At 39.7% G+C, this 23,492-nt stretch overlaps 1 protein-coding gene across 1 annotated transcript; it reads right to left on the bottom strand.

Moving 5' to 3' along the window:
- Positions 1 to 926: 926 nt before the first annotated feature.
- Positions 927 to 23,415, bottom strand: LOC149284412 (activating transcription factor 7-interacting protein 1-like). The gene is made up of 14 exons (XM_089496808.1): positions 22,047 to 23,415; positions 17,453 to 17,542; positions 16,874 to 17,019; positions 16,087 to 16,221; positions 13,801 to 13,866; positions 11,071 to 11,150; positions 10,382 to 10,467; positions 4,344 to 4,937; positions 4,059 to 4,129; positions 3,778 to 3,847; positions 3,316 to 3,462; positions 2,481 to 2,669; positions 1,531 to 1,637; positions 927 to 1,343 (listed from the first exon to the last, which is right to left on the bottom strand). Exons 1-14 carry the CDS (start codon positions 23,413 to 23,415, stop codon positions 927 to 929), a joined length of 3,567 nt encoding a protein of 1,188 aa, XP_089352934.1.
- Positions 23,416 to 23,492: the final 77 nt, after the last annotated feature.

The raw sequence follows: 23,492 nt of genomic DNA, 5'->3' as shown, positions 1-23,492 counted from the left end.
GATACATGCATGTATTTCCAAATATATGTCATCTGTAGGGAGGCACGATCAAGTTATAAAACCAAAATTACAATGTGTGTGTGTATACACACACACACACATATATATATATATAATACACACAAAATACAGTACAGATGGAGGTGGATACCAATTTGTCTGGCAAACAAAAAAGAACAAACACTACCTAGGCCCTGCTCATATACTTTATTCTTTCATTCTAGGAATTAATTAGTACAATACAAAATAAACATATTTACAAAGAAGAAAAAAAAATTAAAAACATTTTGGCGTTTAAAAGCAACTCCCCTTTAGCGTTGAGACATGGACTAACTGCATTCCATAACGCTTCTCGAAATATAAGATGGTTAAAAATTAATTTTTTAAGTTAAGGCACAAAAGAAAAAAAAAAAAGTTATTTTTCTTGCTCAAAAGTACATATAATTGCCCTGTGTGAGAATCCCCATCCAGTGGAGATCATGTGGATGAGTCTTTGTTTAAGAGCTACCCATGCACCACTATTTCGTCTGTAATCCTTATCCTCTCTAACAGCTATAATTGCCATTGTTTTCCATTGAGAAATATGGTTTACTTTTACATCTAAACCAAATGGTCTAACTTTTTTGTTTTACTGTCAGCCATCCAGTGAACAGGTACTTATATCCACTGACATACACAGTGCAGCGTCTGGATGGTGAATCATGACTTCCACAACAGTACACTCTTAATAAAGTCAGTGCAATTAATCGAAAGAGGATAGTTTCATCCATGCTGAAGAAGACTGGTCCATCTGAGCAGACTGATGTACACTGATCCCAGAAATATCCAAACAGTGTGTGTAATATTTAACAATTACTTTCATCTTCAGGTTTACAACGTGAAAACAAAAAGGGGAAAAATACAAAAGAAAAAAATATCCTAGTGTTTTAATTGTTCTGAGTGGAGATGACATCTGTGGACTGTGGATCACAAAATGGACCAAAACGACCATAAACATCTTTAGCGCGTACAGCAAAATAGTACTTGCTGCCTGATACAAATTGTGTAAGCGTGCAAGCCATGGGGAGTGGCAATGCCTTTACTTCTCCAATCTTCTTCCACTGAGAAGGAGATGTTGCAGTTGGATCTTCGTGATACGCATACAGGTGGTAGCTGTCAACAACGGCACAAGTGCGATCTACTTCCAACACACTCCAGGAAAGAACAATTCCATTTTGGCTTTGTACCCTAGCCAATTTGAGGTGAGGCTTTTGAGGAAGAGAAGTTGCAGCAGCTTCAGGAGGAAGGCGTTGGGGTTGAGGAGCTTCTGGAAGAGGAGCTGGGTGAATTGGTCTTGCCGGTTCCTATTTGTAATGAAAAGATTTATAAAACAACAGTATATTTTGGGGGAAATAGTTATACTCTACTGAAAAAGAGAATCTTATTGTTTTCTATAGATTTAAACTCAACTCTATTACTCAATTTTATGGAAACATACTCAATAGTTACTGCTCCAAAAAAAATATCTATATATATATATATAGCATTTACACTTACTTGTGGTGGACGATGATGAACAGTCAGCTGGGGTCCTGCACCTACGGACATCCCATTATTAACCACATACGCAGTAGTTTGGGGCATCCGTACAGGTAACCCTAAAATTTGCAGGAGTGAACAAAATGTTATCAGTGAATCAGATTGTTTATAATCATTTGAAACTTGTAGATATCATTGTTCAAATTACTTGGATGTATCCTAAATTTACTGAAACCTGAAGAAATGTACACAAAAGGTCAGAGGAATAACCAAGTGACCAAAATCATCATGGGTTTTGCAGGACATGGGGGGGGGGGGGGGGGGGGGAACTGATCCAGGCAGCAACTGTGCTTAACAGCCGGGATCTATAGTTTGAAGTTCTAAAACCAATTACCGGTCAACTCTTGTTGTGGAGTCTCTAATTTAGGATTCATTTTGAAAGAGACAACTACCTATATATCAATCAAAGTGCCTTGGTCTTTAACAAAATGGCCGGTGATTAACGCACTGGTTAGTGTCCTTTCATATTACAGCGACTGGGGTTTATCACATACTGCCTGTTGACCGACTCACAGGCTAGGGAGAAGGGGCTCCAATCCCAGTATATTCAGGTTGCTTCCGTTATGTTTAATAACATACTAATGCATTTATCAAGTTTTAATAATTTAGCAACTAAATATTTATTAAGTTACTAACTTGATTTACGACTAATTTATCGTATCAATTTATTAGCTTATTGGGATTTAGATCTACAGGTTTAAGAGCCAAACAGAATTTGTCAAGCCCTGGTTCAATGGATGATTTCTTTTACAGCAAAACCAGGTAGAATTAAGATGAATGGAAGCACCTACAGAGTATTTCTAAACTGTTGCATCTCAATGTTGTGTAAATCAACTATTTATGCTGTTATAAAAAATCCGTAATAGAATGACTATTTAAATGTTTTTTTTTCATTTTATTACCTCCAGTTTGTGGGCTGACTTGCCGAAGATTCTGGTTCTGCATAAGAGTGTTACGCACTGTTGTTTGACCTGGGACAGTAGGGAGGCTTGTAGTGTAGACCATCTGTTGATTGTTTGGAAGTCTGGGTGCTGGAGCTCTTGTTGTAGCTAGAGTCCCTGGTCGTTGGGTTACGTTAACAGTTGTCTGTGCTGTATTTAAAAGCAAAATGATAAAACACATAAATACCCCTTTACCGGTCTTCCATAAACTAAGCAAAATGCCTAGATCATTGACTTGCCAATGCATGATTTTTTTCTTAAACCTCAGATGAACTAGTATATGTATGTGTGTATATATATATATATATATATATATATATATATATAAAAAAATATATATAAAATTAGATGTGTTCATTTAAAATCATATGGTAAACAGCTAATTTTTGTTTTTTCTTTTTTTCTGTTTACTTGAATACAAAAAAATGCTTTAAAGCCAGAACATAGAGGTTTTCTCCTCTTAACCATCATTAGTTCCATACATATTTGATGGCATCATAAATTAGAAAAATGGGGACTTCAAAACAGACCCTTCTGATATGGCACATTAGACAAAGGGAACTACTATAAAATAGTGTTCTATCAGCACTGCAGCTTCGCAGCAGTTGCATTCTAAAAAAACCCAGTAATTATTTGTACAATATGAAACTAATTTTAATGGACACTTTGCCACAGAATAAAATTTTAAAATCTTAAAAATTGGTATTACATTAACCATGCATTTAAAAAACACAAACCTCAGAACATTTCTGTATCTGTAACCAGAACATTTAATGTTTTCATATGGGTAAATTACCTGTTGGTAACACATGTATAGTGGCTTGAGAGGAAAGTGCTGTGGGTGATTGTATCTGCTGAGTGTTGGGCTGTTGCAAGGTGCGGCCTGTAATTTGGGAAGACTGAGTATTTCCTGACAAACCTCCAGAACTACTTCTTCGGGGATCTAAAATGAATACAAGTTAGATGCAGAAGAGGGAAATAAAAGAGCTTGGCACGCATAACATAATATCCCATATATATATATATATGCCATAGTATTGCACTTACAATATATTAAAGCCACATATCATGCAACTGTGGCATTAAGTCATCATTTACATTTTTGCAGATTGAACGTTCTTTCAGTGTATGCAGTTACACATTTATACCACCCTCACACACCTAATATGTCAAGTACATCTTTTGCACTGGCCAATATAATTTGATAACCTATAATTTAATACAAAGAAACCAAATATGGATTTGCACCACCACTCACCTTGAGAGGTTGTCTCCATATCTTCATCATCTAATGTAAGGTCAATAACTCCACCTCCAGGTTTTCCACTCTGAAGAAAGAAGTTTAATTTTATACATGTACATACATGCACACACACAATATATGTTTGGACATTGACTTTTCACTGCAGTAGCCAAGTAATAATTCTGATACTGTCTTGCAGATTCACTTTTTTTTTTATATTAAATACAGGTCACAAAATAGATTGTATAGGAGTACTGCAGAATTTTACCTTATGTTTTGTTTAACACATAACCTACCAGAGTTGTAGTCTCAGGTGCACGTTTGCTTGATGAAGTCTCTGCTACTGGTGTTCGGCTGGTTTGTAGTTCTGTTAAATTACATTGTAAGGGTTACTGACAAAAATGTCAGATTGTGTAGCTCTGCTAAATACTGATACAGCAACAAATGTACAAGTTTATATCTGTACATGGTTAACAAATGTGTTATTCAAAGGCAAATCACAATAGTCATTTTGATCTTTAATGTGCACATAAAAATTACGTGTAGAGTTAATAAAATGGGCTCCATATGCCTGAAAATACCTGTTCTTGAAAGAGTAGGTGACTCAGTTGAAGGACTGCTAAAACCCGCCTTGAGCTGCAAAGATGCCCGACTGTTTGCTTGACTGTATATTCCAGAGGTTCCCAATGGTGCCAATGACTGTCTGGATAACTGTGCAACAGAATGCGTTTGTACTGCTAGAGTTGATGCAACAGAGCTAGCTGGTGAATTCCGCTGAATACCTGGGCTAGGCATTGAGGGGCTGTTGATAGGTTTGTTTGCAGCCAGGGAAACAGGAGTTGTTTTTGTGAGGCTACTGACTGCGGTCTGATTTTGAACAGAGATGAATTCAACATTCCCAGACTGCTGGTTGGTTACTAAGGTCCCTGTTGTACCTTGTAGAATTTGTGATTGAGAAGGCATTGCTACAGGGACATGCAAAATGACTGGAAGGGACTGAAGAGAGACAGACATTGATTGAGAGCTGCTTGCAGACACCTGGGTGTTCCCAACAACCGTTGCATTACTAGGTGCTGGAATCACAGAAGTCATCACTGGAGTAGAAGTGACAGAAGCAGAGGGTTTGGACTGGCTAGTTAGAGATGTTTGCGATCCACCTATACTTGAAGCATTAACTGAGGAGGAAGGGGAAAAAAACAAATGATCAAACGACAATCTTAAGTGATTTATTCACTAAACTAAAGAACTGATTAGGCAAAAATATCCCATTAAACCATGCAATATAAAAGCGCAAACATTTCTACTGAGAAAAGGGACAATTTGGTCTTTCAGAATGCAAAGTTAATCATCTCACCCACAGTCACAACTCATTGTTCGTTAATATTACAAAATCTCTATACTACAATTAATGGTGAGAATAAAAAATAAACAGTCTAATCATCAAGGCCAGATATGTTCCAGGAACATGTAGGCCATGCTCCTTAACCCCTTGATGACAATTGCTGGTCCGGGCACGTCACGGAAAAACATGTCGTTAACGACAAATGACGTGCCAGGACCGTCATTTGTTATAACGGGTAAAAAAAAAATAAAAAAAAATAAATCAAATCGATCCGTGATCGATTTTGTTACCCAAACGGCGTTGCTGTAATGCCTCGACCTCGAGGCATTCAGCAACGCCATGAACAGAATCAGGGGCAATGTCTGGCGGCGGACGCCCGTTTTAAAAGCGTTTAGGAGGCGATCAACGATCACCTCCTAAACTTAAATGGTGTCGCTGGAATGCCTCGATCAGGAGGCATCCAGCGACACCAAGCACTTACCTCTTGATGGACTGTGACCGCTCCGGAGAGCGGTCACAGCCGCAGCTGCCGGTGATCTTCGCCATCAGCAAGATGGCGGCGGCCCGGGAAAAAAAAAAATAAAGATGAAAAGGTTCGCTAGATGGTCTCCAGACCCTCTAGAGAACTGTGGCTCCACTTGCAGGTTGAATACAGGTACTGCATTCAACCATGCAAGTCAATGGAGCCCAGCTTTCTAATCACAGTGTGATTAGAAAAAATAAATTAAAAATAAAATAAAATGAATAATAATTAGAAAAAAAATAGTAAAAAAACAGTAAAATGTAAAAATAATTTCCCTCTGATGTCACTATCAGGGGAACATTCAAGTTGAAAAAAAATGTTAAAAATGTTTTAAAAAAGGCAAAAAATATATATAATATAAATAAAATATATTTTTGTGAGCAAGTCCTAAAATTAGCACATTAGCTTAAAACAATTCTCGCATGGAAAGAGTTAAAATACTGGCATATTAAATGCCCATGGGGTGTATGATTTGATGGGCCGGATTCAACAATGTCCCAATTAGCACGGGGGGGGGGGGGGAAAGGATGGCCACACATCTAATTTCCAATTAGAAAAATGCACACCTACCAAATGTGGCCTTTTAGTTCCCCCCCAAAAATGACAAACCCATGCATGTGGGGTATCACTGTACTCAGGAGATGTTGCTGAACACATATTGGGGTGTCGTGTGACAGCGGCATATACCAGGAGCTGTAAATTCATACATAAAGTAGGTGTGTGTGGGAAAAATACACACAAAAATACTACTGCAAACTTTGAAAAAATTCTGGTGGTAAAATGTGTGCATGCAAAGAGTTAAAATACCAGCATTTAAAATACCCTGGGGTGTCTAGTTTTCAAAAATATATGGTTTTGTTGGGCACACTGAAATGGCCCGGCTCAAAGATGTACCAAATAGGGCATGGGCAGTGGATCCCCAAATGCCAAAGTTCAACATTGAAAATGCGCATGCCCCAAATGTGGCCCTTTTGCCCCCAAACAGCCAGGCAAAATCATTCATGTGAGGTATCGCTGTACTCAGGATATGTTGCTGAACACATATTGGGGTGTTTTATGATAGTGACATAAACCAGAACCTGTTTATTCATACCGGAAGTAAAATGTGTGTGAAAAAACAAATGCAAAAAAAATGACTACCATAAAGTTTGACAAAGGCTGATGGTAGAATTAGTGCTTGGAAAGGGTTAAAATACTAGCATTTGCAATACCCTGGGCTGTCTAGTTTTCAAAAATATATGACTTGATGGGGTAAATTGTATTGGCGGGTTCAAAGATACCCAAAATGGCACATGGGGGGGAAGAATTACCAGATTTGGAAAAAATGGCTTTGAAATAGCAAAACGCTACCTGTACTTTTTGCCCCATAATGTGTAGAAAAAAGCAAAAAAACAAAAACATTGGGTATTTCTAAACTCAGGACAAATAGTAGAATCTATTTAGCAGGTTTTTTCATTACGTTTTATAGATGAGTAAAAGATTTTTCAACTAAAAGTTAGAAACAGTCATTTTTTTCTAAATTTTTCACCATATTTTATACTTTTTTTAATAGTAAATAATATGATACAATCAAAACAATGTCATCTAAAGAAAGCCCTTCTTGTCCTGAAAAAAACAATATCTAATGTGTGTGGGTTCAGTAAACGGGAAAGAAGAAAATTACAACTAAACACGAGCAGCGCAGAAATGTTAAAACGGCCATTGTCACGAAGGGTACAAAAAGTAAAATCAGCCTGTCACGAAGGGGTTAAAATAATAAAAAATACTGCAGACGCTTATTTTCACACTAATCTCAATAGCTACACCTCCCTTGATGCCTACCCCCACATTGATCATATGGTATATTTATTCTCTTATGTCTATCTCTATTGGTCAACAGCAGGGATATTATGTCCCACATATCAGAACTTCAACCAAATACGTCACAGCATTGAAAGATAGCTTGATTGATTGTCTGGTTGTATAGAAATGCAAATCTTAAATACTATATAGAGCGTAACAAAGGCAGGACTGTTCTTCATACTTCTTTGGTAGACCCAAAAAACAATTCATGATTTTGTAGACTGCATTTGGACCACTAGAGGTGATTTTGACCCATTGACAAATCCTGGCTAATAAGGGTTGGTTAAACAGGTTTCTATTTTATTATTCCCCATAATGAAATTGTTCAATATTTAAGTGACATTTAGGGGGGAGGAGGATAATCAGCAAATGTACACTTCTGTAGCAAAATACTGTAGAGCAAAATTACATTAAAAAGATTTATCCTGGTTAAAAACCCATTCTTCCCTTCCTCATAAACGTCACATACAATGTATCAGCATAACATGCAGCAGCTTCTTAACTTACTTTTCTGCTGAATCAGTTTCCAGTCAGGTGGTGTTCGCCCCTGAAGACTTGTATTTGCAGGTGACTGATTTGCAGATATTTGTGTAGTGGTGCTAGGACTGCGCAGTGAAATACTGGATGGACTCTGGAGTGAAGGCTGAACTAAAAACAAAAAATATATGGTTTTATAAAACAGAACTGTCTAGTTTGATTTAGTATTTAACACCTAGATCATATTTCTAATTAACCCTTTGAAGGATGGCATACATTTTTCCCAGCACATTTTAGTAGTTCTGCTATAGTTTTATAGGATTATTGTGTACTTTAGGGACTTGACTGAAAAGGTATAGTCAATACAACTACCACATATTTCTAATTTATATATAAATGGCCACTATGATTTAGTCATGACAGAGAATTAAATTATTAAATAGAATCTGTTACCTTAAAGGTAATATAAATATTGCATTACTGCAAACATATTCTATTTAATACTATGGTTATTGTTTACAAGTGCAAAATAATTTAGGGTAAAAATAACAGTTTAGAAATTAAGCAATACAATTATTTTTAACATCCAGCATGTATGGCGTTAAACATGCAAAAGATGGGTTAAGCTGGGCAGGTAGGCACAGGTGCATGGTGGGTGATTGCCTTGTGGTTATTTGGTTGGGGATAAAAAAACAAACAAAAAAAACAGCTTACATCAGGGCTCGACAAATCCCAGGCGCCAGAGAATTTTGTCCTGGTGCCTAGGTGTTTGTCAGCCTGTTAAATCCATAAAAAAATGCCTCCACATCGCCATAGTCGTGGTCAGAGCTGGCCTTAGGCGTTGTGGCGCCCTGTGCGGACTACTCCTCCGGCGCCCCCCTCACTACACCCCCCCACAAACAACCCCCCCCCCTCTGCCCCTTCAAACTACCCCCCCCCCCCCCACTTACCTTGTTGCCAGAGTCCTGCGCTAAGAGCGGGAGGCATCCGTCTTCTCGCTCTGCCGTGGTGCCGGCATTTCATGTTGAGCGCCGGAATAGTCCGGCGCTCAATATGAGATGCCGGCACCGCGACGGAGTCACGGAGAGTAAGGGGCACCGAGCGGTTGCTGAGAACTTCACGAGCAACCGCTCAGGGCCCCTGCCTGGGACTTAGATTAAAGCATCTTTTTTTTTTTTTTAAACTTTAACATGAATGATGTTAAGTTTAAAAAAATAAATAAAAATGATGTTTTAAGTTAAGGCCCGGGCAGGCGCCCCTGCAACCATGGCGCCCTGTGCGGTCGCACACCCCTAAGGCCGGCCCTGGTCGTGGTGATCGCGGGGGCGCTGCTGCTGTCTGCCCAGGAGTCTGATCACTGTGATCAGCCCGCCCCCGAGCCTGTGATCACTCCCATGGAGTGATTCTGTAGGCTGAAACCGCGATTGCAGGAAAACCTGCATTCGCGTTTTCAGCTGCCACAGGCAGCTTCAGGAAAGGGGGTTGAGTGTTGATTGGGTCCCCACAACACCCCCCTGGTGCCTGATCGCTCTATGAGAGCGGCAGTGCAGCGTTAACCCCTTCAATGCCGTGATCGCCCAGGCAGACCAGCAACAGCAAAAACGAGCCCCCACAAGCCCTTTGATGACTCCTGTAGGCATGGAAGCCTACAGCAGTCATCAAAGAGAATCCTCCCTGCAATGGCTGGTCTATAGAGGCAGCTTCAGGGAAAGGGGGAGAGGGTTCTTTGGTGTGGCGACCAGCCCCAACCCTCCCCTGCTGCCTGATCGCTGCATGAGAGCGACAGTGCAGTGTTAACCCCTTCAATGCCACAATTGTGTATGACACGTTTGTGGCATTGCAGGGGTTAACATTTTTCCTCACAAGCTTGTGGACTACATATCAGTCAATACTGGAAAATAATTTATCAAAAAAAATAATAAAAAAAACAAAAAAAACAGCACTGACCTGAAAGTCCAGGGTGCTTCCAGGTCAAATGCTGTGAGTTTAGTAAGTGGGCTGATGATGATGATCAGATCACTCCTGACCAACTGTTAGTTTTAAAACAATCCTGGCTCCTAACTTTTTTAGCTGGCGCCTAGATTCACAACAAATTTGTCAAGCCCTGGCTTACATGCATTTTAACCTTATCCTTTATAAAAGTCTTTTTTGATGCAAATAAAATATTTCTTATTATTGATACGATGATGGGTGCTTTGAATTATTGGTGAATATTTTGATGCTATTTGAATGCATTGAGGCACTGAACATTTAAAGCAGGAGTGCTGTGAATATGGAGACCCTTAAGTGGCACCATATATACATGGTTGACAAAATGCTGTTTAACAGAAAAGATTTAAAATGGCTTCCATAAGTTTCCATGTTTTATAAAAATCACCCACTGGACACAAAACAATGTTTGCTATCAGACAGGAGCATGTTTTTTCAAGATTTACCAGCAGTTGAAGACTGGAAAGTAGATGTAGTGGTCTCACCCACATTTCGCTTTGATTCCAACATTTGTCTTACTGTCCCAGAGTTTCTATAAAAAAAAAGGCAAAATAAAAAAACAAAAAAAATAAAGGCTGCATATGGAGTCGAGTGTTTAGTACACTAATGGAGAAAAGGTCAACCACGACAACACCGAATAGTCCTAAGGACAATTTACCTCACCTACAAAAAAAATTATGAATTTAATGTTATTGGTTGGTTCAGCTACTATTTAACAACCTGGAACACAGACTATATGTCAACACAAACCAATTTGTGAAGGGTTTTCAAATATGTTAAAGCATCATTGTCCATCACAACAGTGGACAATCTGTGGAATCGATCACATGCTTTAAATTGTGCATGCTGTACGATTGTGGTATGTTTTTGTTTAAATAACTAGATCAATGCAAACTGAACCATGTCTGTCATTGCTTTTATCTACATGCACTACCAGAATAAATATACATGGGTATGAACAGTAGCTTTAAAATATTGATCATGAACCGATCAACCAACAAGCAGCCTGGGCCAGTTCATATGAAGTGCAAATCTTCTAATTGCTGTAATGTATTGCAGTGTGGATACACTTAGCAATGTATCCACTTCACATTAAAAAGAGTATATAAAATACAAACAGATCATTTCAGCTCACCTGTGTGCCACAGTGTTACTGCTTGGTGTGACATCATTTGAAGATTTTCCGGGAGATGAAGGCTGTGTGGCTGTAGTTTGCTTTGTTAAAACAACGAAAAAAAATCTTATTTTTGCATACAAACATCATACATACAGTATCTCACAAAAGTGAGTACACCCCTCATATTTTTGTAAATCTTTTATTATATATTTTCATGTGACAACACTGAAGAAATGGACACTCTGCTACAATGTAAAGTAATGAGTGTACAGCCTGTATAATTTGCTGTCCCCTCAAAATAACTCAACACACACCAATAATGTCTAAACCTTGGCAACAAAAGAGAGTACACCCCTAAGTGGAAACGTCCAAGTTGGGCCACATTAGCCATTTCCCCTCCCTGGTGTCATGTGAAAGGTGTGGTAAATTTGGTGTTATCGCTCTCACACTCTCTCATACTGGTCACTGGAAGTTCAACATGGCACCTCATGGCAAAGAACTCTCTGAGGATCTGAAAAAAGAATTGTTGCTCTACATAAAGATGGCCTAGGCGATGACCTGAGCTGCAGCACGGTGGGCAAGGCTATACAGCGATTTCATAGGACAGGTTCCACCCAGAACAGGCCTTGCCATGGTCGACCAAAAAAGTTGAGTGCATGTGCTCAGCGTCATATCCCGAGGTTGTCTTTGGGAAATATACATATGAATGCAGCCAGCATTGCTGCAGAGGTTGAAGGGGTGGGGGTAAGCCTGTCAGTTCTCACGCCATACGCCGAACATTGCATCAAATTGGTCTGGCTGTCGTCCCAGAAGGAAGCCTCTTCTAAAGATGATGCACAAGAAAGCCCGCAAACGGTTTGCTGAAGACAAGCAGACTAAGGACACGCATTACTGGAACCATGTACTGTGGTCCGATAAGACCAAGATAAATTTATTTGGTTCAGAATGTGTCCAGCGTGTGTGGAGGCAACCAGGTGAGGAATACAAAGACAAGTGTGTCTTGCCTACAGTCAAGCATGTTGGTGGGAGTGTCATGGTCTGGGCCTACATGAGTGCTGCCGGCACTGGGGAGCTACAGTTCATTGAGGGAACCATGAATGCCAACAGGTACTGTGACATATTGAAGCAGAGCATGATCCCCCTCCATTCGGAGACTGGGCCGCAGGGCAGTTTTCCAACATAACGACCCCAAACACACTTCCAAGATGACCACTGCCTTGCTAAAGAAGCTGAGGGTAAAGGTGATGGACTGGCCAAGCATGTCTCCAGACCTAAACCCTATTGAGCATCTGTGGGGCATCCTCAAACGGAAGGTGGGGGAGCGCAAGGTCTCTAACATCCACCAGCTCCGTGATGTCGTCATGGAGGAGTGGAAGAGAACTCCAGTGGCAACCTGTGAAGCTCTGGTGAACTCCATGCCCAAGAGGGTTAAGGCAGTGCTGAAAAATAATGGTGGCTTCACAAAATATTGACACATTGGGCCCAATTAGGACATTTCCACTCATGTTTGTTGCCAAGGTTTAGACATTAATGGCTGTGTGTTGAGTTGTTTTGATGGGAAAACCAAATTTACACTGTTATACAGGCTGTACACTCACTAATTTACATTGAAGAAGAGTGTCATTTTTTCAGTGTTGTCGCATGAAAAGATATAAAAATATTTACAAAAATGTGAGGGGTGTACTCACTTTTGTGAGATACTGTACATACGAATAATACCCAAATACCCAAAATATTAGTTTGTTAATGAGATTGAAACATTCTATGCAGACAGAGCGGTATGTCACCTTTTGATAGCTAGCCCACTGGGGTTTACATGGTTTCATTGTTTGCATATGCTTACTACATACACACTTTTAAATCATGTTTTTATTTCAGAGTATTAGTGGGTATGCATTATACACAAATACAAAACTGCATGCCATGCATATTCATTTTACACATATACCGTATTGGCTCGGATATAGGCCGCACCCTAAAAGTTTGGTGCTTTTTTAAAGAAAGTTTTTTTCTTTAAAAAAGCACCAAAAAAACATGCCCCCGAGATATGCTGCCACTGTCCTCCCCCCCCCCCCCCCGGAGATATGCTGCCACTGTGTGTACCCCCCCCGAGATATGCTGCCACCTGCCACTCAGCGGAAGTTGTATACGCGTATTGTGTAGATGTCCCCCGCCGGCCCCGCAAGACACCCGGGAGTCTGCTCTGGTAAGTCTTGGGGGCAGAGGTAAAACGCATCGTGCGGACGGTCACCGGCTGTGGCAATGCAGGTAAACAGCCTCCGCAGCCGGTGACCGTCCGCACGATGCGCTTAGACAACCTCCCGTGCCGGCACCCCCACCGTGGGAAGTGCTGGCAGGGGAGGCTGTCTGAGCATATCAGAGAGTAGGATGCAGGTCCCCTGCGGGGGATCTGTATCCTAACCCCACTGCCCCGGGACTGCATGCCCCGGGCGTCGGGCGCTAGACCCCGAATATAGGCCGCACCCCCACTTTAAAGACTTAAAGTGGGGGGAAAAAGTGCGGCCTATATTCGAGCCAATACGGTAATACTTATTTCTTGCATATTTTTGGGGGAACAACTTTAATAGATTTAACTATATGAATTTTAAAATTACTTACACCGCATGACAAACATTTTTCATCTTATATTAAAAAACACTTTCAAATACAGTATTTTCACTATTTTGGGGACAAATTTTATTGATCGTTCAAATACAAAGTTTGCTGTGGCTGTTCCGTTTTAATTACCTCAGGTCTTTTCTTTAAATCTTCTTTTGCTGCACCAAAACGCTTGGTTAATCTGGAAATTTTAGCCTATAAGCATTTAAGAAGGATAAGATAATTTAAGGGAAAAAAATTGTAATATACCGTATTTGCTCGATTATAAGACGACCCCCCAAATCTGAATATTAATTTAGAAAAAAAAAAAGAAAAAGCCTGAATATAAGACGACCCTATAGGAAAAAAGTTTTACCAGTAAATGTTAATTCATGTAAACTATTTTTGTTAATAAAAGCTATGATTGAGAAAAATATTTTGGTTTTATTTCCTTCTATTTTCCAACCTGCCCCCCCAGTTATGCACATCTGCCCCAGAAATGCCTTATACCCCCTATATGCCACTGTGCCCCATGATATGCCTTTTAACCCTCTAAATGCCACTCTACCCCCAAAAATGCCTTATACCCCCTATATGCCACTCTGCCTCCCTGATATGCCTTTTAACCCCTATGTGCCACTGCCTCCAAAAATGCCTTATACCCCTATATGCCACTCTGGCATTAAGGGGGTTAAAAGGCATATTATGGGGCAGAGTGGCATATAGGGAGGTGTAAGGCATTTCAGGAGGCAGAGTGGCATTAAGGTGGTTAAAAGGCATTTCATAGAGCACTCTGCCTCCAGAAATGCCTTATGTCCCCCATTTAACACTCCCCCCCCAAACTTACCGGGGAACTCTGATCTCTGACAGCCGGGGAAGGTCTGCGTGACGGACGCAGAAACCCCCGCTGCTAGCCACACCTCCTTCCGGCTGCAGCGTAAGTTGTCCACGCGAATCGCGTAGACATCTACACGCTGCCCCGGCTACACACCGGGGACTCAGAAGCACCGGTAAGTGGGGCGGGGAGACAGGAGGATCCAGGTCCCCTGCAGCTGCGGGGGATCTGGATCTTAGTCGTCTCATAGTCAGACCTATTTGAGGTCTGATTATAAGACGACCCCGATTATAAGACGAGGGGTATTTTTTAAGTATTTGCTCTGAAAAAAACCTCGTCTTATAAATCGAGCAAATACGGTACTATTGACAATCATAATTAGGCAAATTATCTACAAAGACTGATTAGGCATTGAAAAGGGCATTTAAAATCAATGCTAAACTAAAATGAAAAAGAAAAGCCAGACAGAATAGTGATTTAGTCTTAATAAAATACTGTTCATATTACCATGGGACATGCACACGATTATTTATTGGAGTATTTGCCAATTTTACCATATCTGTGTTTTCCCAACCTTGATTCCCCTTTTCAATGTACCCACACACATTATATATATTGATATATTTTATATTTATATTTTAGGACAGATATGGCATTATATTTATACCAATATTTTTTGTCCAATCTTGCATTGCAAAAACATATTAAGCAATTTTTCCAACTTTACCTAGGATTTCTTCCACAAATAAAAACACCCCCACAATCTATGTCGAGCAAAGGTTTTTTATTTTATAAAGCGATAAAGAGCAAAGTGCACCATTTACATGATTTTTTATTAATTTTGAACATTGGATTGGGAGAAAGGCAAAAGGGGGTATTTTATAAATGCATATTTTTAGTGGGAAGAGTAAGAGGTATTTGGGCAACTATTTTTTATTTTCTATTCTCTTCTGAAGGAGAAACAGTTCCTCCATATTTTCAATTTGATCTCAACTGTTGCTGATTGCACTACCATCAGAGGTTTCAGGATGGTCTGGATAGACCCTCTGGGAACCTTTTCATTTTCAGGACTGATACAGCCTTCTCAGATATTCCCCTCCAACCGTTACACCATATCAGTCAGCAGTGCACTGGCAGGGAAATATCCAAAGTGGTTAAAAGGCATTTATAATTTTTTCCTTGAGCATAAAATACAGTAATGTATGTTAGCACTGACAAAAACCTAGTCTCATTTTAGTTTGTTCCAATAAAGACCTTTTATCTGGGGCCATTGTCAGTCATGTGATATTCTGGGTGCCTTTTTCCTGCTCAAATACCACAATGAGCAGACTGTTTAGGGCAATGCTTTCATTAATCAGATTATCTGGGGTAGATGGTTCTAGATATAGTATAATAGAGTGTCTAGTAGATTGGGCTATGATAACAGCTAGTGATTGGCTAATGTGCAGTTGCTTGAAAACATTTTCAAAAACTTACCAATTTACCATTTTAAAAAAAAAGAGAATAGCACAATATTTTTCAAAACATTTTCATCTGATACCAGTAATAAAAAATGCTGGGGTTCCCCTTTAAACATAATTCCCTCAATATCAGATGGTTACCTGTATAGCATGCAAAATGTTTTCATGTTTCTTGCACTCTAGTTTCTCTACTCTAGTCTTCAAGTCAGCTAGGGTTTTGTCAAAAACCGCACACTGCAACACTGTAAGCTTTTCATCCAACATCTTTTCAATAACCTGAAAACAAAGCATTCGGCAGATGTATTAGTAGACAACTCAGAATAGATCAAACTTCCACAATCATGTACATACACCATACCAAGATAAAAGCTAAAAACAAAACTTTACCCTAGCTTAAAAAGCTTTTTACCTTAAATATGTTATTGCATTTAATAAGTATTGTTTTGCTTAAATTAACAGGTTTACTGTTGGCCACACGAAAAGAATAATGCAAATTAAAATACTTTGGGTACTTTAAATATGCATTCTTAAAACACAAATGTAAAATTAAATCTACAGCTTTGAATCTAGAACAACCCTCCTCCTTCATGGTCTAGCTATTCTTGCCACTGATCAGATGCTTGAAGCATCCAATCAGTGGCAGGAAAGTGCTTCCTTTACAAGCAATTGGTGCAGTTTCAGTGTTGGGATTGAATGGGTAAGTATGTCAGGCGAGATGAGATGTGATTGGCCAAACATCTCCTGCATGGAAAACATGCTGGGGGGGGGGGTTAGCAAATTCGTAAGGAGGGCTCTGCAAAACCACACCACAATTTTGGAAATATCACACATAAGGAATTGTGCATACGATGACTGAAATACAGCTAATAAGTTACACAACTGTGTAGAAAAGAAAACTAAAATGTATCACTAGTTTAACAAGTAACACCTTCTGCAATTTCTTGTTAAGATCATCTCCTGCTGTAATCTTCACTTGTAGCTCTGCTTCGTATTCATCCCCCTCGTAACGGCGCTTCTTAGTAGTGTGACAATCCAAGTCTTCAGATTTAGACCGTTTTCTTTGGGACACATCACCTGTTAGAAAAAAAATATATGAGTTATGTTACTGGATGCTGCATGGTTCATAAATATTAATTAAAACAGAGGTCAATGGGAAATGTCTCACAAACACCAAACCGTAATTTTGGCTGAAAAACAAAGAGTCCATCAAGTTTAACCATGCCCAAAAATGCTACAATGAGGAGATTTCCTCAAAAGCGGGAAAAATAGCTGTTATAGATTTTACATACATACTTTTACAAGTTATTATTAGACAAGAACAGTAGCACTGCTAACTCACTAAGCACACAAAGCTAACTATATGTCACTATTCCAATCTATAGGTTTTGGTATTCAGACATTTAATATATTATTTGCTTAAAAGGTAAATAGTTTGATTTATTAGTTTAAAAATACTGCAATTCACAATTTGCTCTGGATAAAAGCAAAAACATGAGCTACAACTAACTTTTTTCAACCTCCTGTTCATCTTCTTTTGCTTCCTTTTTTTGTCCCGTCTCCTTTTCCGATGGCTCTTCTATATTGTCCATGCTTGTATCTAAAATAAATAAAGTTTTTTTAAGAATATTACCCATACAGGTCATGATACACCAGGCAATAGCCAACCACCCAAGTGACCTTAAATGAAGAAAACAGAAATTTTGTTAATTTCGATCCGGATTGAAAATTCTACAAATAGGGAAAATAATCACTAACAAGCACATACACACTTGGTATGCTCAATAAAAAGCATATGTATGTGTTGGAGATGCAAATGATTTACATACTATGGGATCAACCATATTCTTGCCACAAAATTTGGAGGATTGTGCCTACCTGCTAGATTTCCCTCCCCTTTGTAAAGTTACTACTCCCCTTTGGAGGCATTCTTGTTAAGGGTAAGGTAAAAAGAATTCAGAAGAGATAACTTTTCCACATATCTTAAAAAATAATGTTTTGTTTTCAGCCCATAATTATCACATATTCTTCAGGAAGGAAATTATATAACGGTACATGACCAAAAATACGTGACACCAATTGCTAACAGATTGTTAGATTGTTGTAAAATCAAGCACAGAATGACATATCCATCCACAAAACACTGGCAGGAGAATGGGCGATACTGAAGAGCTCAGTGACTTTAAACATGGCTCTGTCATAGGATGCCACAAGTCACTAATAACATTTTCTGCCCCTGGGGCACTGTTAATGCTACCGTTGTGAAGTGGAAGCATCTACGGGTCACAGCTCCGCCACAGAGCGGCAGACCACTCACAAAGCACAGACGCCGAGTGGTGAAGTGTGTAAAAATAATCTGGAAGTCTGTAAATATTGTAAGCACACATAAGAGCTATGAATCAGAGGAGAGGATAGAAGGAGATCCTTGGATGAGTGGAGAGAGCAGTTAGGAGTGTACTTAGAGAAGAGTGATGAGATGAAGGTAGGGGAACCGCTGCGAAGGGCTTTGAAATCAAGAGTCAGGATTTAGTAAGGGCGGTCTCAGTAGATTGTCGACTGCGAAAACCAGATTGAAGAGGTTCAAGTAAGGAGTTGGAATCAAGCAACCTAGTTAGTTGGGTATAAGCAACTCTTTCAGGAAGCTTGGAGGCGAGAGGAAGTAGTGAGATGGGACGGTAATTGGACAGATCAGTTGGGTCCAGGGAGGGCTTTTTCAAGAGTGGACGAAAGAGACTGGCTAAGATGTGATGGGATCAGGTCAAGGGGACATGTGGTTGGAGAAGAACATGGACATCCTCTTCAGTGACAGCAGAGATTTGCTTTAAGGTAGCAAAGGAAGAAGAAGTCAGTGGGTAGGAGGGCGCATAGAAGGAGGGTGCGGGCAGGGTGGTGACTGTGCAGAGATTTTATTGTTGAAGTATGTGGCAAAGTCAGAGGTATTAAGATTAGTTGAATAGGTAGTATGGATGGGTTGAAAAAGGGAATTTAAAGTACTAAAGAGTTGTTGAATTTCCAAAGGTTAACAGAGGTAAGGTCTCTGGCTAGGCTAGGTTGGGGTGCAAGGGAGCGAGTAGGAGGCAAGGTTAGAGAGCAGGATAGAAAGTGGTGGTCAGATAAGGGAAAGGGGGAATTAGAGAAGTTAGTGAGAGAGCATATGCTAGAAAAAAAAATTAGGTCCAGGGTGTGACCATCATCGTGTTGCGTAAGATCAAAAGAGGAGCTAATAGAAATAAATTTTGAAGCCATGGGAGACAATCTGGTGTCAACTGGGATGTTGAAGTCCCCAAGGATGACAGAAGGAATATCAGAGGAAGCCATGAGAAGTGGTCAAGAAAGATGTTAGCCGGGGGGGGCGGTATATAAACAGCAATGTGTAGGGATTAAATAGTCTCATTGCATGGACTTCAAATGAGGAGAAAGAGTGATGGAGCATAGGGTTGAAAAGTACAAGTAGGGGAGAATAGGAAGCCTACCCTACCACCCTTTGTGTCATCAGGTTTGGGAGTGTGAGTGAGGTGGAGGCCACATAGGAGAAGACTTACAAGAGGTTAGCCAGGTTTCAGTTAGAGCGAGAAGATGCAGGGAACTAGAGGCAAAGTAGTCGTGTAAGGCTGTTAGTTTGTTAAACACAGAATGTTTGTTCCAGAGTGCAAAGGTAAAAGGGGGTAGGAGAAGTGACAAGGTATGTGGACAAGATTATTGAAGTTTCAGAAGTGGCCAGGATCTGGGGAAATATCCCTAGCTGCTAGAAGAGGAGAGAGTGAGAGAAGGTGGGAATGGCACTTGAGTGAACAGAGAGATTGCTGGGGGTGAAGGTAGGTTGGGCAGAGAGAGGAGGTGAAGCTGAAAAGTATTAGGTTCTTCTCCTTCAGACCCCCTCAGCTTCCAAAGCATTAGTTACCACACATATTTAATTCTGAAGGAAAAGTTCCCACCTTGCACCTTTACCAAATCTTTTTAACCCCTTGATGACAATTGCCGGTCCGGGCACGTCACGGAAAATCAAGTCGTTTACGACAATTGACGTGCCAGGACCGGCACGTCTTTAAACGGGTGCAGAAAGCGATCTACTTTCGCTTTCTGCACTCAAACGGCGTTGCTGTAATGCCTCGACCTCGAGGCATTCAGCAACGCCACGATCGGCACTAGGGGCCATCTCTGGCCCCTCCCCGGGGCGTCAACATCCGCCATACATTGTATGGCGGCGGACGCCCGTTTTAAAAGCGTTTAGGAGGAGATCAACGATCACCTCCTAAAAACTTAAATGGTGTCGCTGGAATGCCTCTGATCGAGGCATCCAGAGACACCAAACACTTACCTCAGGATGGACTGTGACCGCTCAGGGAAAAAAAAACAATAAAGATGAAAAAGCTCGCTAGATGGTCTCCAGACCCTCTAGAGAACTCTGGCTCCACTTGCAGGTTGAATACAGGTACTGCATTCAACCATGCAAGTCAATGGAGCCCAGCTTTCTAATCAGTGTGATTTGTAAAAATAAATAAAAAAATAAAATTAATAATTAGAAAAAAATAGTAAAAAAAAACCAGTAAAATGTAAAAATAATTTCCCACTGATGTCACTATCAGGGGAACCTTCAAGTTGAAAAAAAATGTAAAAAAAAAAGGCAAAAAAAATAAAATATATATAAAAAATATATTTTTGTGAGCAAGTCCTAAAATTAGCATATTAGCTTAAAACAATTCTCGCATGGAAAGAGTTAAAATACTGGCATTTTAAATGCCCATGGGGTGTCTACTTTTAAAAAAAATGTATGATTTGATGGGGTAAATTGAAGTGACCGGGTTCAACAATGTCCCAATTAACACGGGGGGGGGGGGGTTTAAGAATGGCCACACACCTAATTTCCAATTAGAAAAATGCACACGTACCAAATGTGGCCTTTTAGTTCCCCCAATAAATTACAAACCCATGCATGTGGGGTATCACTGTACTCAGGAGATGTTGCTGAACACATATTGGGGTGTCGTGTGACAGCAGCATATACCAGGAGCTGTAAATTCATACATAACATAGGTGTGTGGGGGAAAAATACACACAAAAGAATACTACTACAAACTTTGAAAAAATTCTGGTGGTAAAATGTGTGCATGCAAAGAGTTAAAATACCAGCATTTAATATACCCTGGGGTGTCTAGTTTTCAAAAATATATGGTTTTGTTGGGCACACTGAAATGGCCCGGCTCAAAGATGTACCAAATAGGGCATGGGCAGTGGATCCCCAAATGCCAAAGTTCAACATTGAAAAATGCGCATGCCCCAAATGTGGCCCTTTTGCCCCCAAACAGCCAGCCAAAATCATTCATGTTGGGGTGTTTTGTTATAGTGACATATACGAGAACCTTTTAATTCATACCTGAAGTTAAATGTGTGTGACAAAACAAATGCAAAAAAATTACTACCACAAAGTTTGACAAAGGCTGATGGTAGAATTAGTGCTTGGAAAGGGTTAAAATACTAGCATTTGCAATACCCTGGGCTGTCTAGTTTTCAAAAATATATGACTTGATGGGGTAAATTGCATTGGCCGGCTTCAAATATACCCGAAATGGCACATGGGGGGGAAGAATTACCAGATTTGGAAAAAAATAGCTTTGAAATAGCAAAACGCTACCTGTACTTATTGACCCATAATGTGTAGAAAAAAGCAAAAAAACACAAAAACATTGGGTATTTCTAAACTCAGGACAAATAGTAGAATCTATTTAGCAGGTTTTTTCATTACCTTTTATAGATGAGTAAAAGATTTTTCAACTAAAAGTTAGAAAGTCATTTTTCTCTAAATTTTTCACACTTTTTTTTGTTTTTTAATAGTAAATGATATGATACAATCAAAACAATGTCATCTAAAGAAAGCCCTTCTTGTCCTGAAAAAAACAATATATAACTTGTGTGGGTTCAGTAAACGGGAAAGAAGAAAATTACAGCTAAACACGAGCAGCGCAGAAATGTTGAAACGGCCATTGTCACAAAGGGTACAAAAAATAAAATCAGCCTTTGTCACGAAGGGGTTAAATACCTAACATTACTTCCCTGGAGTAGACAGCAACTATAAGTACACAGAAAAATCAAAAAGGGGTAATTACCAGGTAGGGCTGTTGCTTTTTCTTCAGCTGCTGGAATATCACAAGGTTCTTCTTCATCAGAGAGCACTAAAAAAGCTTCACTTGGTAGGGTTTCACTACTTTCTTGTTTGCTTGGAGAGGTGTTACCATGTTCAGCCTTATCTTCATCTATATTTAGGTCACTTTCAGTATTCACAACAGATTTTGAAAAGCACTGTAGTTCATCTTCCACTGGAGCCAGTTTTTCAAGAATTGGGATAATTTCATCAGTCTCCATATTGTCTAGACTTTCTAAACCAGAACCAGTCTGCAATTCTGAAAGGGTTCTCTCAAAGCCAATCTCTGTTGCAGAAGTGGATTTCTGCCCTTCAGTCTTGAAATTCTGATCAACCTCCATACTACTCGTTATGGCTTTTTCAACAGTGTCCTGATCCAATGCCGTGTCTGATATTTCTTTATTTTTCTCTGAAAAAATATTCTCCTGTGCTACAACATTCTCTGATATTTTTGCCTCATTTGCCTCATCTAACAAGTCACTTATTTGCTTTCCAGACATCTCTTCTTCACAGACCTCAGTTTTTACAAATGTATTTTCCTCTTTATCAAACTTCTTTTGCAGTTCTTCCTTCAGAATATCCTGTTTTCTATCTACATTGTCAAAATCTCCACTAGGTGAATCTAAAATACCCTCTACATTACCCCCCACTATTTTATTATCACTGACTTCTTTATCGGGTAACAATTCTATATTCTCCTGTTCTCGTTCAGCATCATCCTCCTCTGGACTTTCATCTTCCAGTTCATGTATTCCTTCCAAAACTATGTGACTTTCTTCTTCATCTGAAACACTTAACTTTGGTTGTCTCATTGAGATTTCAGTGTCACATGACATAGCCTCTTCCTCTACTGGCATTTTAGCCAAGTCGTTTTGGTCCACTCCAAGAAAACTCTTTTCTTTACATTGTTCATTTGAATCTGTGTAGGCCTGGCCATCTTGCTTACTCATATCCTCACCACTTTCATTTTCTTTACAAGTAATGCTATCAGAGGGTTGCAGATCAAGTTTTAATTTCAAGTCTCTTACTTGGTCAGTATTTCTCAAACTTCCTTTTATGTCAGAAAGTTTGACAACAGGAACTTCACGGGGATCAGAGTTTATAACTAGCATGCCATTTGGTTCTTTTTTCTCCTCCACATAATCTAGACCACGGTAGGAAGAGTTAATGTCAGAGTCTCCGTTTTCATGGTTTCCATTAAGTAATTTCAGTTCTGTGGGTTTCAGATGGTCTTCTTTGGCCTTGTGCACTGCTTCCAATTGTTGTCGGTCACTAGCTTTCATGGTTTTGCGTGCTTTAAATACCTTTTTTTGAGGTTCTTCTGAAGTCTCCATCTTAAACCTAAAACAGAGCAAACAAAGCAGGTTCACATTTACATTAATATATGACCACCATTCAACATTGCTTAACT

Source organism: Sceloporus occidentalis, unplaced genomic scaffold, assembly GCF_023333645.1.
Source record: "Sceloporus occidentalis isolate IW3139 unplaced genomic scaffold, rSceOcc1.0.p SCAF_94, whole genome shotgun sequence".
Lineage (NCBI taxonomy): Eukaryota > Metazoa > Chordata > Lepidosauria > Squamata > Phrynosomatidae > Sceloporus > Sceloporus occidentalis.
Note: the sequence above shows the minus strand (reverse complement) of the source record. Positions and strands in the feature narration are given on the sequence as shown.